The sequence below is a fragment of the Larus michahellis genome, chromosome 2 (assembly GCF_964199755.1).
Source record: "Larus michahellis chromosome 2, bLarMic1.1, whole genome shotgun sequence".
NCBI classification, from domain to species: domain Eukaryota; kingdom Metazoa; phylum Chordata; class Aves; order Charadriiformes; family Laridae; genus Larus; species Larus michahellis.
In genome coordinates, this window is record NC_133897.1 from 44,422,610 (window position 1) to 44,437,400 (window position 14,791).

General features: G+C 40.8%; 2 protein-coding genes and 1 long non-coding RNA gene across 6 annotated transcripts in view; 1 reads left to right on the forward strand and 2 right to left on the reverse strand.

Moving 5' to 3' along the window:
- The window catches only part of CMC1 (C-X9-C motif containing 1), a 50,075-nt gene extending 38,458 nt beyond the window's left edge, over positions 1 to 11,617 (forward strand). For 3 of the 4 annotated variants that reach the window (XM_074575083.1, XM_074575084.1, XM_074575085.1), the window contains 2 exons: positions 4,139 to 4,229; positions 5,686 to 5,952. In XM_074575083.1, coding sequence (XP_074431184.1) covers positions 4,139 to 4,229; positions 5,686 to 5,800 — 206 coding nt within the window. In that variant the 3' untranslated portion in view covers positions 5,801 to 5,952. Of the gene's footprint in view, positions 1 to 4,138; positions 4,230 to 5,685; positions 6,569 to 10,992 lie in introns of those variants that run through there. The other variant, XR_012585527.1, reaches the window with a different exon arrangement.
- On the reverse strand, positions 9,144 to 10,102 carry LOC141738917 (uncharacterized). Its single transcript, XR_012585528.1, has 3 exons — positions 10,030 to 10,102; positions 9,422 to 9,618; positions 9,144 to 9,285 (listed from the first exon to the last, which is right to left on the reverse strand). It is a non-coding gene; the product is annotated as an uncharacterized LOC141738917 (long non-coding RNA).
- Positions 11,585 to 14,791, reverse strand: part of AZI2 (5-azacytidine induced 2) — a 29,569-nt gene continuing 26,362 nt past the window's right edge. The window contains exon 8 of the mRNA XM_074575082.1: positions 11,585 to 13,972. Coding sequence (XP_074431183.1) covers positions 13,584 to 13,972 — 389 coding nt within the window. The 3' untranslated portion in view covers positions 11,585 to 13,583. The remainder of the gene's footprint in view (positions 13,973 to 14,791) is intronic.

A 14,791-nucleotide genomic window follows, 5' to 3' on the forward strand; every position in this document is an offset into this window, starting at 1 on the left:
TGTTTAGCCAAAAGCAGACCTTAGCCTTGGCAAAGATACAACCAAAGATACTTGGTTGGTTTAGAGAAGGTACTAAATCGCAAGCTTACTGTGGCAGTTAAAATCTTTGTACGTGGCTGTAATGGTCAAAGTAACGAGACTTAAAATTCTCAGAACTCTGCCCAAAACTCATTTTGGATTTGCCTTCCAACAGAAGTGCAAAGCATTCTTTGTGAGAGAGAGGAAGAAAACAAAATCTGGCCTCGAACCAGCGATGAACTGTTCAGTGAACTGTTTCTGAGCTGTATCCTCGAGAAGAGTCCTTTGCTCGGTGTGCGCCCCCTTAGACGCAGCCGATGGCACGGAGAAGAGCCTGTGGGGGTAACCTGTGTCAGATACGATGTCATGAACCATAACGGCTGCAGGTGAAAGAGGAGTCCATAGCCAGTTTCCGTGGTAACTGGTAGGCACCTGCAGCTCTTTGACGCAGTACTGGGTCTGGCATAGAGCATTCAGTGATGGACATATGTAGCTGTCCTGGCAAAGCTTCATCAAGGTTCATTTTGGGAAGGGCAAGCTTTTTTTCCTCTTTCTGAGAAGGCGTTTTCACTCCTGTTGTGTTGAGATCCATCCCTCGTTTTATTTAGCTTGTATTTGTAAATATTGGGGATAACTTCTGTTGTTTGTCTGAAACGTTTCTTTCTGTTTTGTTACAGTCTGCCTTGAATTTGCAGGCTGACCCAAATTTGCTTCTAGTTTTGCTGCAGCCTGAGGTTGTGTTTTGGTAGCTTGCTGCTTGCAAGGAGAAAGAAAACATTGCATCAGCCCATGAGCTTGTAAAGTCATTGGAAAGCCATTTGCTAAAGTCATAAAGATGGGATGATGCGCAAGATTTCAAAAAGATCAGTTCTGTTCTGAAAGAGGAATTGTTCTTTGTATCACGTGCAGTATCAGGAAGCAGGTTCCTTTGAGTGTGAGACCAGGTTCCCTCACGTTCTGATTACCGCTTGTAGCTGCTAAAGCGTTAAACTACAATGGGTTTGTAATCAGATCCTGTGTATCCGCTCCTTCTGTGGTATCTTGCTGTGCACCCTGAAGCTTTGGTCTACAATGCAGATATTGCTCGAGTGAGGAATGAGTGGTGATTGTCAAGATTACGGAGATGGAGATTAATTCTTGGTTTGAGATTATATCTGGAACCATTGTGCACTATTTGTGAGATTATTCTCCAAACCAGTAGTTCTAACACTCTTCGTGCTGTTCAACACTGAGATGTTTTGTTTCATGGAACAGTTGTAAGCAAGACAGGGCATAATTAAAAATAAAACAAGATTCTCCAGACTCCTGTAAAGTTCCTGGTGAACATTTCTCTCCTCTCAGGAAAGATGGGAAGGGACTCTTTATCAGGGAGTGCAGCGATAGGATAAGGGGTAACGGTTTTAAAATGAAAGAGGGGAGATTTAAAATAGATATTAGGAAGAAACTCTTTACTGTGAGGGTGGTGATGCACTGGAACAGGTTGCCCAGGGAAGTTGTGGATGCCCCATCCCTGGAAGTGTTCAAGGCCAGGCTGGATGGGGCTTTGAGCAGCCTGGTCTAGTGGGAGGTGTCCCTGCCCATGGCAAGGGGGTTGGAACTAGATGATATTTAAGGTCCTTTCCAACCGGAACCATTCTATGATTCTATTCTGTGATTTATAACTAAACCTATCTTGCACCACAGTCCTTACGTGACTGCCAAAGGGATTTTAAAGTGCTGGAAGTAAGAGGAGAGAGGGATAATCAAGTTTGTGCGCTCATATGAGGATGCCTGATATGCTATAACCGGCTACTTTTTTCCCTTCTGTTGTTAAGCATCAGCAACGTTAAAGCTAGATGGCTGGCAGTAGTTTTATCACTCTGCAACAGTGCCCGGCCGTGTACTGCAAGCGCGGCCTTCTGAAGCCAGGGAATGCTTGCAATTGCAGTTCAGGTTTTGTTCACTGGGACATCACGCCTTTAACCAATCAAGGCTGGTGAGCTAACAAGTGAGAGGGACCTCCTGTTGTCTTCAGTGGTTTTTTTACTTCACAGCTTCCAGAAGGAATGATTACTACATAAAAAAACCAAACAGCACAGCACTTAAAAAAGTGCCTGTAGAGAGCAGAAATCAAATTGGTCACTAGACAAACCATAAGCTTTCAAAGGCTCCTGATGTTTTTCCCAGAAAAAACAAAGGACACTTTTAGAAATGTGATAATAGGTATGATTTTTCTGAGGTGCTGATGTAAACATTCAATGTAAACAGTCCAGGAAAGAACAGAAGAAACGTCTGATTCACCTTTAAAAAACAAAGAAGCATTTTTATAACTTAATAACACGTTTCTTGTATTGTTCTGAGCTTACACTGTTTCATGAACTTTAGCTATCCAGAAGTATCCTCAAAGTTGTGCATGTGTATTTGGATGATTTTAGGTCTAAAACTAAAACAGATACCAACCAGATCTTACAAATTGAGTACAGTTGTTAATAGATGCCTTTGAGTACAGGTTAGTGTCTTCCCAACTGGTAATTAACTGTTAATGGGTTATTTTAAATCAATTTTTGCAGACTTTAATCTGTTGGGGGGTTTTATTTTATTTTTTTATTAAATTATATGTTAAAATATAATAAGTTTATAATTTATTAAATTTAATTAATTTAATTTTCAGGTGGTGCATGGTGATGTTACCAGTATATAATGTTAGGTGCTGTGTTGAAGGACGTTTTAAGTGTTCATTAATAACGTGTTCAAAGTAGATAAGATGTCAATTCTTTGCAAAGTTTGGCAAAGATATACGTAGGTTTGGCAGTGTAAGGACACTCAAGACTGTCCTCACTACCAGGAAAAGCTCAGAAGAGGAGAAATGGATGGAACTCTGCAAGGGACACAGATTTGACTTTGTTCCTGGCCTGGTTACTGGTTGATTTTGGACAATTGGCGCTCTCATTCTCTCTCTTTTCCACCTGTTAAATGCAGATGATTACTAACTCTATGCATACTAACTAAATGCAGATGATACCTAACTATAAACCTTTGTAATAAAATGGTTTGAAATCTCCTGATAGGAATAACATCTAATTCTTATGTAGAGTTATGATTTAGTGAAACATCTGTACAGGGTGTTGGTAACAATGAGGCATAATTTTCGTTATTCCCAGATAAAAGCCACACCCTTAACACCGTGACTTTGCTGTTCTGTTTCAGTATCTCACCGATTTTAAGTCTCGAGATCCTTAAGACTGGCTGAGTACTTTCATGCCCTTGAGCAAACAGATTGAGAAGAGACAGATCATTGTCTCTTCTCCTGTTTATATTGCCTTGTTCTGAAATGCCAGAGGTCATGATCCCAGAAATGTAGATGATTGATCGACAATATTTTTGTGGGAAATGCTCTTTACTAGCCATTTGGACTTTGAAGAAACTCCATGTTGAAGAACAGCTACAGGCCACTATATAACGCACAGAAGATGCAGAGGAGATAGTGGTCTTTCTTGGAGCACTGCAGTGCCACGGAGTACAACCTGGCAGTCCCAGCTGATGAACTGCCGGCTTTCTCCTTGTGCTCCCAGGAGAGATTTCTGAAAATGCCAGGGAAGAACCATGACCTCGCAGTTTCTTATCTCCTGTCCCAAGAGAACCTTCACAGGAGGTGATTGCCAGTGGCATTTCTTTGAGCCAGTAGTTGCTGTCAGCGTTATTGCCCTCTTAATTTGTAGACACAAACATGCTTCAGTAATTCCAAAAGATTTCAACCCTGGGTTACTGAATTTTTCATGCTTTCCTTTGTTTTGCTTTGATAGCCCTGAGTAGTTGGTATGGAAAGCGGGCACAAGAATCATGGATTTACTACAAGAATAACTTCAGAAATTTGTTGGTATTAGCAACAGCACTATGCGTGTGAACCTGTCACGTGATATGAGGGGAGAATCCTACGTAAAATCTTGTTGTTAAGCAAGTGACATATACCTTACAAACAGCATGAGACTCCAGGCCAACTATGGTTATATTAATAATAAATCAGATCTGGTCTGTGAGGTTTTTTTAATATGAAATACTATACACATAGGAGATTTATTTACCAATTGTCATTTTTCTAACTTTAATTTAGTTTGTGTTTGTTTTTTTCTTTTTTTCCCAGCATTTACTAAGTGCTGTCAAGAAACTGGTCTTCTTATGGTGGTCAAGTGTCGGCAAGAGAACACAGCACTGAAAGATTGTCTGGTTGGCTAGTAAGTCCCTCCTGAGTGTTTCTTGGTTTTTTGTTGCATGGCCTATATGAATCTAGAAATTAGTAGAATCTTAAATCTTCTCAAAATAGTTTTGCAAGATTAGTGACTTTGATGTATTTTCTAAAAATTATATCTTTGCTTTAGAAAAAAAAAACATGTGCTGGTCAGGGCCCTACCTGACAAGATTTTATTTCCTTAATAAAGCTGTCCTATGGCTATAAAGACTCTTTTCTTGATTTATATGGTGACAGATCTAGATTTTCAGCCCAGAGGACCTTTAGTCCTGTCTTGGCTATGCTGAATTACATATGGGGGGATGGGGGTGAGCAGTATAAGCGCCGTCATACCCTCTAAGTGAGACAGGGTAAGTTTGGTTTGATTTTGCTTCTTGAACTGTTTTTTAAGATTTAGTCTTGGTCCCTGAAAGCATCCTGCTGTTGTGAATGGCCGTAGCAGCAGCACTGGGACATTGTTAGGTATTAGAGAGGTCAACTTGATGCCACGGTGAATTCAAACATCTCTTTTGGAAATCCTAATTTATCCCCAGTACCATCAAGCTGAAGTGTTAAGATTCTTGAATTTCCCAGGGCGAGGGCTGGGGTTTTTTTGAGTTTGACTGGGGGGAGAAGGAGGTTAGTTTGGTTTTTGGTGGGATGCCTGTCCTGCATTGTTAAACCAGAGATAAAGGTTAAATGCCTTTAAAATAGTGACAGATATTTTCAAGTATTTGGGAACTGATGAAAAAACATGTGCAGCCAGGCAAGAGTTCAGGCCTAACTGCAGTGAGAACTTGCTAGAGTTACTCAGTTTTATTTGTCTGTACCTCTACGCATTAAATTTTGCCTTTTTTAAAAACAAAACAAAACAACACCCAAAACAAATACACACTACTGAAAAAAATGTTTAGTGCTTGAATAATTATACTTAAAATCAAAATTAGGAGAAAAATGAACTGAACTTAATGATCAAGGACCTACATGTTTACTGTTCGAGACATACACTTGAACCTGTTCCCAGTAGTTGCTTGGGTGCATAAGAAATCTAAGTGTACTCCAGCAGCTTCCCATGCTGAGGAAGCTAACTGCATGTCGTAACAAATTATTTACCTGCACTCAATTACAAAACGTCTTTCCCTTTTTCTGCCTTTCCTCTTCATGGCTTTACCGTATCCCTTTTCCTACCGTCCCTCTTCATGGCTTTACTGTAGAAGCTTGAAAAGGACCATGCCTCAAGAGAGAGCAGTATCATGAGAGAATGCAAACCAACTAACTCAGTATTTAGAGTTTACGAAGATAACAAACCGCTTACGTGCTTTATCAAATAAGGTATTTTATTACTGAAGGCAGGAAACTTTTCTTTGGGTGTGAAAGGAAGATCAGTTATGAGTGTTACTGATGCAGTGTCTGTTCCATAGTCCAAGATGAAAAATGGTATTGTGCATTTGTCTCTCTTGTAGCTATTCTGATCCATCATTCTATGAAGAATGCAAAACAGAATATTTGAAGCAAAGAGAAGAATACAGAGCAACTGGAATTAAGAAAAAAAGACAGAAGCTTACTTCAAATGTGTAGTTAAAACTTAAATGAACTTTTCAAATTTTGTATCCAACTTCGATTTGACTTGATTTAAACAGACTTAAATCATCTGTACCCCTCTGCGTGGAATTTAACTGAAATACACTAAATGAGATGAATGGAGAATAAAATAATCTCTGAATTTAAAAGGCAATTTTTTTAATTTTCTGCAATTAAAGATATAAAGTACGCTGTCACAGTTTGCAAGAGAAGTTGCAAAGGTCTGTTCCTTTGTCTGGACTTAAGGTTTTGTTACCAATATACAAAAGGCCTTTTGGAATTTAAAACTTGTGTCTAGTTATGTGTGACAGGCTACATAAAAACTTCCGGGTGAATAATTTAAGTTTTATTAACTAATCACAAATTGGGTATACAATAAAACTGGTCTGTTTGTCATCTGAAGTTGAGGGCCTATGGAGATGCTCTTGATGCTCTTTACTAGAAAAGAAGGATGGCAAACATGGAAGAGCAGAGCTTCTTGGACGAATTTGATTTATCTTTTTCATGAAAACGTGAGTCATACGAGAGTCTGATAGTACTTCTGTCTACACCGTGACTCATTTTTAAGTCTACTTTGTCAGAAGGGATGGATGCCCCTGCCTGTGTGTGGCCCTGTCTGGCCCTTTCGGCTCTGGAGAATGGGAGAAGGCATGCTGAAGGCCAGATCATTGAGAGGAGTATCCTCCCCCACTTCCCTCTTTCAGAATGAAGGTGACTTCAGTGAGTGGGCGAGTGACCGCACTTGCAAAATTAATAGGGGTAGAGGTAAGTAAACAACTAAACTAGGTATGTAAGATGCAGGTCCCTTCTTGCAGAAACTAAGTGTAAGCAAGTCCCTTTTTAAAAAGGGGCATACAAAGGAACTTTGTATCCTGATACTTGAAGCTGCTTAATTGTAGAACTCTCCAATGCATAAATGGCTTCACTAGAGACAGTCTGTAAAACTTTATATTACTATTTTGGAGTATCTTTTGAAGCATTTTGAAATAAAGAATCTCTTTACAAGTAAGGAAAGGCTGCACTTAGAAAACTTACTTACATGGTAACTTTAACACCCTGATTTAAAAAAATAAATATTTGTCTGAGTAAGCAGTAGGATTTGTTACTTTTCCATCAGAAGATGCAAAATTTGACTTGTTTATTTTAGTACTGTTTCACCACAAAAACAGTACTGCTATTCAAGTAGGATATTCAATTCAGATCTTAAGACACGGGTATGTGAAGTACTTAAGTTAGTGTTGCGGGTGAGACCTTGCCCTTTATTCTGTGCCTTTTACTGGAATAATCAATAATAATGTTGCTTCTGCTGTTAGGCAGCAGATTGCCTGCAGGGCTAGGGAATGCTTGTGAATGAAAAACTGAAAAGTTCCGCCTTGTTAGGCAAACTTAAGTGGCACTCAGCTCTAAAACTAACCGCCTTAAAATAGCTTCTGTGGAATAAGGTTTCCTACACATGTGCGTGGTTTTGGCTCCTCAATTCAAGCATTTTGGGAAACAAAAATAATCCAAATCAGTTAGTGGAAAATTAGTTGTTTGCCTGTACGTATTTAAAAAAAGAGGAAACCTAAGGTAGATGGTGAAGTGTTTTTTTTAAGGACGGCGACTGTTCTGTTATCCCGTTATGAAAATCTGCTGCATTTTCAGTCACTGGAAAGCAAACCTGGCTATTTGTAACTTTTGTCAAAAGCACTTCCAAAGAGGATTTGGGCTGGAATGAGCGTTCCCTTGGAGGAAAGTGCCGTGTGCTGCCAGCGGTACGTGCCTGCACAGAGGGCTCACACCACAGCTGGCAGACGCCGACAGCAGCACCAGCACTGGGCTTCTCCTTTTCTGGCTTAGCAGAAAATATGTCCATCAGGGGATGGGGGAAGCCCAGCGCGTTGGCTGGTACCTGCTGAGGAGGAGTCAATGCCTGTAGTGGAACAAAGCCCAGTTCAGCCTGCAGGTATTACTCCTCCGCCATTCTGTACGTGTTGTACGTGAAGGACTAACAACTCACTTTGCACTGACAATCAAGCTCTACTGTCAAGCCTGAAATTGCAGGTACTGCATGATGCTGTCAGCCAGTCAGTTCTTACCTACGCTCTAGTGTGTGCGTCCGGAAGAGCTGGGTTATTGCAGCTCCTCCTTTGTTTACCGAGGGATGCGCTGAGCTGGGCTCTGCCCTTGGCTCTGGCATCAGCTTCCCCCGTACAACACCCAAGGCCTTCATGTGATGTTTCCTAGCTTTGAATTCTTGATTTTACACCTTTCACTTCCTTCATGTCTTGTGCAGTATCCTATATTTTAATTGCATTTACATCTTATTTAAAGTTATAATGAAAGCATGAGTACTATGAAGTGACAAACTCATAATAGGTAGTGAATTGCTTTCGGTTTTGTTTTTGTCTCAGCTGCAACCACTTCTTCCTACTCAGGGTAACAGGAAGCAGCCCTGGATTCTAATCGATGTAAGAAAACATCAGTAGCATGGTCAGAGTCTCAAGCTCTCCTTCAGCGGGGAACTGGAAGCTTTTTTCCTACATGTTGAATATTTTTTTAAAAAGCACTTCTATTTTGTCAGAAGTTACTTGTGAATGACGAGGGTATAGCTCTGGAAACCTGGTCACCTCCCCCCCCCCCCAGCCCCTCCACCTCCCAACGAAACAAAACACGCAAGTGCCTGTACCTACGGAGAGTGGGCAGCTACAGGTGGTTGTTAGGAAGGGAGCTGGCATCGGTGCGGACACGCAGTGATTCATCTCCCCATCTCCATCTAAACCAGGGATTGCAGCGCTAATTAACGGTCCCTAGATGTTTCTTCATACATTTTCTCATTTTGAAATCAATTCTGTGGGATTCTAGACATTATTGTTCTGCCTAGGCGTAGATAATTGGTGGAATTAATCTAGGTGTATCTCTGGTGTTTTCAAGTTAGCCTATGAATATAAAAAGGCTGCATTAAATGCAGAGGCAGGGACTAATTCAATGAGGTCAGCTGAAGTCTGATGGCTGATGGCGATGCTGCTACCCCATCATAGTTAGTATTTGTATAAGTGCCTGATGTTTTCTAACACGTGTGACCTTCTTAAAAATTAAGGTGGCATTACCAGATGTTTACAGTTCCAATTTTAACTGCCTGTTACAACTAGAAGGTTCCACAAAGCTTTCACTGTAACAATCAACTAGCCCGCACCCCGCGCTTACCTCCTTCAATGGGAACCCTGTGCTCACCCGGTTTAAAACCGTCCACTGTTGACTGACACTGATGGAATACAGTCTCACAGCTCGAAGACTGATCTGTCACCTAGCCCCCTCCCACGGTGCAGCAAGGCGCCTGTCACAGCTTCTGCGGCAAAGGGGCCAATCTTCGCCTTTTTGTAGCACTTGGGGGAGTTTGGCAAGCGCCCAAGGCACCCACATTTTTCACTTCAGGCTATGCTCTTTCGGCATATTAAAGCTCTCTTCAAACTCCTGAGAGAAGCCCCCTACAAACGTGAAATCTAAACGGAAGGAGGAAAAGGGTGTCATATGCCTATTGAAAGAGTTTGCCTTCATAGAGTAAAATGAAAACTCAGAGGAAAGATGAGTGGCAGTTTGTAACGCACAGGGTTTTCAAAGAGTAGTGGAACTACCTACCATTGCGGTGTGAGACACCATCGATCTGTGAGCCAGAAAGCCATTCTGCCTCATATTTAGTACAGCCGTACTCCTCCTCAGGTAGTTCCTGTGTTCTCTCTTTGATGGTCCAAAAATGGCAAAATACAAGTGTTTCGTGTAGTTAAGAATCAGTTCAGTAACGGTAAACACCTCGTTCTTTCTTTCATGCATCTCCCCTAGATCAAACATCCATGCTCATCAAACGCCATCATCTTACCACTTACTTACTGTATCTTGATGTTTAAATCACTTTGTCTCTTCCATCTTAAAATATCATGAAATTATTTCTGCTGGGCACTGATCTCAGTTCAATCACATTTACTACAGAGATTTTTTTTTTTCTTAAATGGTTCAACTGCATCTTGATTAAAATTAAGGTTTACCTTTAATGCTGATAATAAAAAAATTAAGTAATTTTGTCCACTGTCCTATGTTCATACAATTGGAAGTAGCACACCAGTCGTCCTACAGAAAGCGGCAAAAGCCCGACCCCTAAAAATCCCAAAACAATACCAAAAAAACCCCCAACAAAACCCCATGTGCCTTCTTGTATTCAAACTACACAAAGCAACAGGGGAACGTCTTACCGCTCTGCGACCGCTGTTCCTCGCAGGGCCTGTCTGAAGAGCAGAAGATCCAGGCCACTCAGTCGGGTTTTTCACTTCCCTGGAGCTTTTCACTCTCCCTTGACCAGGCCACAGCATCATCAGCAATCCAGGTGTCTGAGCCCAGGAGTCTCGAAGTCTACTGCAAGTTGGTTTGAAAATAAATCTGCTTTACATCACTAGTATATTTCATATTATGCTTACATGGGCCTGTGTGAAATTATTTGGAATGGGTATTGTCTTCCTGTAACTCCACCACGTCTAGTGCCGCTCTTGTCTTTTTCCAGCTGCAAACAGCGCATCGCAGCTGCTTCGGGAGTTTGCTTTCTTAAATAGGGCTAGTTCACATAAGAGGAAAACTAATCAGTTGTAAACCCACAAAACTGGCAGGGAGACATAAAATGATCAATTTTAAAAATATTTAAAATGAACCAAACAGTGAAAATTTAGGTGAGAGTTACTAGAAGGTTAGTCCAACTCTCTAAATACCCAAATACATATTCCTCAGCTTGTCATATGCTCGCTTAAATGTGCAAAGCAACAACCTCCTCCAAAAGCGGGTTTTTTTTTCCCTTTCTGTTAAATGGAATTAGTGCTTTCTTAAATTAAAAATTGTCCAATCTGTGGGTTGGGTTTTTAAGTCTTAAAAGGTTCAAAGCTTGCATTCAAGTTGATTTTTTTTGGGGGGGTGTCATTTAACATACTTACTTGAGTACTTTGGTCCTCACGTTATGCCATTTTACGGTTTAATGTAATGAATGCATGTGTGCACACAAAACACCAGACCCCCTTTACTTCAGCTACTTCTGCATGTAATGTGCTGTCACTGCGATGAAAAGCTTTCACTTCTGAAAATGGAAAAAGCACTGTAAGCCACTGGCGGCATGGATTTAAATGACTTTTCCATCTTGAGTCAAAATGTGATTGTGTGCTTCGGCCCAACAGATGCTTCACAAGCCAGCTGGCTCCCAAGTGACTTCAAATCTGCGGACTTCTTTTTCCAATGTTACGGCTTGGCCGCAGCAATGAGTGATTGGATTGGAAATGCTGCCTGCAGCAAGCTCTCCACCATCCTGCCCTCCTCGCTCCGGGATCAGCCGTTCTTCTGAAGTCCCTCTCGGCAAACATCTCCCCTCCCTTCTCCAGCGCGGGAAGCAGCACAGAAGATAAACCGAGAGTCAAAGGCAAAGCCTGGAAATTCTCAGGCACCGCACGGAGAAGCTTAATTTTAAGTTTCCCTGTCACACAGGACAGGCTGACTAGAAACCTTCTGACACAAGTAGTCAAACCACAGGAACACGCCGTAGCTTAAGGTAGCCAAATCCTTCAGGTTTCAACATCCAAGAGGATACTTTTCCCAGAATACGCTCAGAGCCTCTACAGAGGACATTTGGTTTGTTCCTCCTGAATGGAAGAGAACGAACCTCACATTTAATTGTTTGTGTTTGGAGTGACATTTATACACAAATCAAGAAACTAAAACTGAATAAAAAAATTATGTGCCAAATACAGAAAGGAGATCTGTAAGTGAAAGCAATTTCAAACAAAAATAAATTTATTTAAAATCTTACACAGTAGAATTCCTTCATTGCACAAATCAAAGTATTAATCATGTTGACGTCTGTTGGCTAATACATGACTTCTTAATAAAAAAACCCCTCTGTAACACTGAGGTGGGGAACCCCCAGAAGTAAGCTACATTAGAACTAGATGCCATACAGCTTATGCAGCCACATGAGAAATGTTTTCTGCTGCTTCGTTATTACACAGGTAGTTGGTTCTATCAGCTAAAGCCTAGTGACTTGGATTTGTTTTATGCATATTGGGTTTTGTTCTATTACTTTCCAAGAGATTGTGCTCCCCTGAGTCAGCTGTGTTCATTGGTCAGAATAAATTCCAGCATCTGACACCATTTCCATTAATCACAGACAAGCCAGTATACGTGAGCAAGATAATAGAAAGATAAAAACAATATCTGGTGAATGGGAAACATTATTTATGTATGCTGTTCGCTAATATAGTAGAAGTTATCTGGAAGGCATTTTTTCAACTTTGATAGACAAACCGAAGGAGAAGATGATGATGGGCATCGCATGAAGTACTTACTCCACAGGGAAGAAAGTGTCTGGAGACACACAGGTCGTGCAGCACCTCGGTAACACTTTTCCAGCCCGTCATTACTACGGCTGTGCTACTGTCATAGCTTCCCTGTGTATTTGCAAGCAATTTTAAGATAATTTGCTACTAAACAGCTGTGAAATTAATGTTTATTACACTGATCTTAAGCTGGACCTGTGAAGTTGAATACCTCACCCACCCAGCCACACATCTGTAAATAACACATTTAGTATTAACTATCTTCCCGCCCACTACAAGTTTGATATCACGGATCTAAAATACAAATCATTTTTCTTCAACATATTGAACAGTCAAGGCATTTCACTGAACCCTGTTGTATGAAGGCAGATATGAAGCAGAGCAGTTGTGTTTTTTTTTTTTTTTTTTTTTAAAAAGGCATAAATTGTTTTTGTCTAAAAACAGTTCTTGGCCTTAAGAGGAAAAAAAAAAAAGTACTTAGACACCCATAATCTACAAAGCAGGCAGTTGCAATTCAAATAACTCTAGTTCTCAGTGGCATACTAAAGATACCACAAAAAAAACTCTTATGTATATCAACAATGCTACAACACCTAGGCCGATTAAATTAAGGCTTTGTTTCTTGAATAAAAGAAAAGTTAGTAGCTTTCATCACCACCCAAATACAAAGTCAAGGTTGCGGTGCTGTGCAAAGGAGGCACGATAAGGGTCACTGCACTGGGAAGGGGGCGATTCAGTGGCAGGCACCACCGTGCGCGCAATGAAGTCAGTCCCCTGCAGCATGAAGGGAGGGAAACGGGCTGAACATCCAGGATTCCCAGCGTTCAGCAGCGTTACTTACGCTCCTTTATAATTCACGATAAAGCCCCGCATGGTGCAGTCGAAACAGGATAGCCTAGGAATGATTTTTCTCTTGCCGCTATCTAATATAAATCAAGGTTTTGACCAAAAAAAAAAAAAAATAATCTCACCTTCCTTGGTTAAAAAATTACAATTTTTCGTTTTATGTCTTACTCTGGGAAAAAAAACACTGTCAGAAAATAAGCTCAGAGCTGGTACAAGTTTTAACACCGGATACCAAGTATTTTCTTGAGAACATACAAATAGCAAACAAATACAGAACTGGATTATTTTGGTTTATTCCAAGAATTTACTTTTCAGTGAATTTTTTGCAAATGTATGCCATTTGCAGTACAAGACTATCTAGGCCCCATTCAAGAGTTCTTATATTTACATTATACCAGCACAGCTTTAACTTCGAGGAACTTGCTCCCGATTTACAGCAGAGGAAGACTAGGCTTTCTGTTTCAGAACTAGAATTAAAAACAAAGAAAAAAGAAACACTTCAGGCAATTTGTTTTCCCCTCTTTAAAAGTTCAAGCGTTAAGGTGCCTATTCAGAACCATCCTAAAAATGCCCCAGTTGATCCTAAAAATTGTTTAACTCTTGTGCAGACAGTTTTGATTACACTGATCCAGGTAATCTGCTGGACAGTTTAACAAAGTTGATTTATTTTTCATTTCCCAAAACACATTCTCATTAGGCTTTGGAGGACTTGGGAATACCCAGGAATTATCTTCCAGCGAGCTCTTTCCGTAAGAATGGTGTTCCTGAAACGTTTTGCCATCAACTGGAATGGGTCTCTCATCTGTCCATGCTTGTAGAGTCACCCTTTCAGACGGGATTTGTGCATCTCTCGGCAGAGGGGGAGACACAACATTGCAGAGGAATTCATCATTTTGTGAGAGTTTTTTATAGACTACCCCAGACGTCAAATTCAGCTTTGAAATGTTCAAGTCAACGCATTGTACTGGTACAGCAGAGGCAGCTGAAGAAAAAAGATAAAAAAGATTTTTAAATGACATTATCTAATCTAATGCATTTTTCATATGCTCCTAATGTACTAAGAGTATAGCAGAGATGTTAAACACAGTGTTTTCAAGCTAAAAATTCTCAGACTGCATTTTACTTCAGTAACTACTTAAAAAGTTACAAAGTGAACGTACTCGCCTCCTCAGTCTGATTTTGCAAGAGGAACCAGAGATCCTGAAATCCCAATGTCTAAAATACACCCAACACCAAGGAAACCTCCCAGCTCCCACTTGAACACCGATAAACCAATGAATCTTTTTGACAAGACTGGAAGGAATGGTGAAACAAGGAGGATTTTCAGGCACTTGGAGAAATCGAGCAGATTCAGAAGGCTGCTTACACACAGCACGCTGCTTCCCACTCTACTGAGTCTTTATCAGGTGGTGTTCTCAGGCTGCCGAGAACCCGAGTTCTCACTGTCCCAGAAGCAGTAAGAGGGAGACGCACGGCGTTCCCAGCTTCTCTGGGCTCCACTATTGTCTGATTTCTGAAAGTAAAGCAATGGACCGCAATGTTCACCCATCTGAAATTCCAGGCGAGTTTTAAACCGTGCTAGGAAGGGGAGGATTTTGCAACAACAGGACAGCATCTACCCAAAATGAAAGGAGCTGCAGCTTCCATGCACACCTGAACAGCTGGCCAAACGCCACCAGGTCATTTTTTTGTAGCAATAATTTACATAACATGTAATGGGAGTAGATGAATGATTCCTGCATTAAAGAAACACATCCTACAGGTAGTTTTCTAGAACAGCTGCGAATCTTGAATATGAACT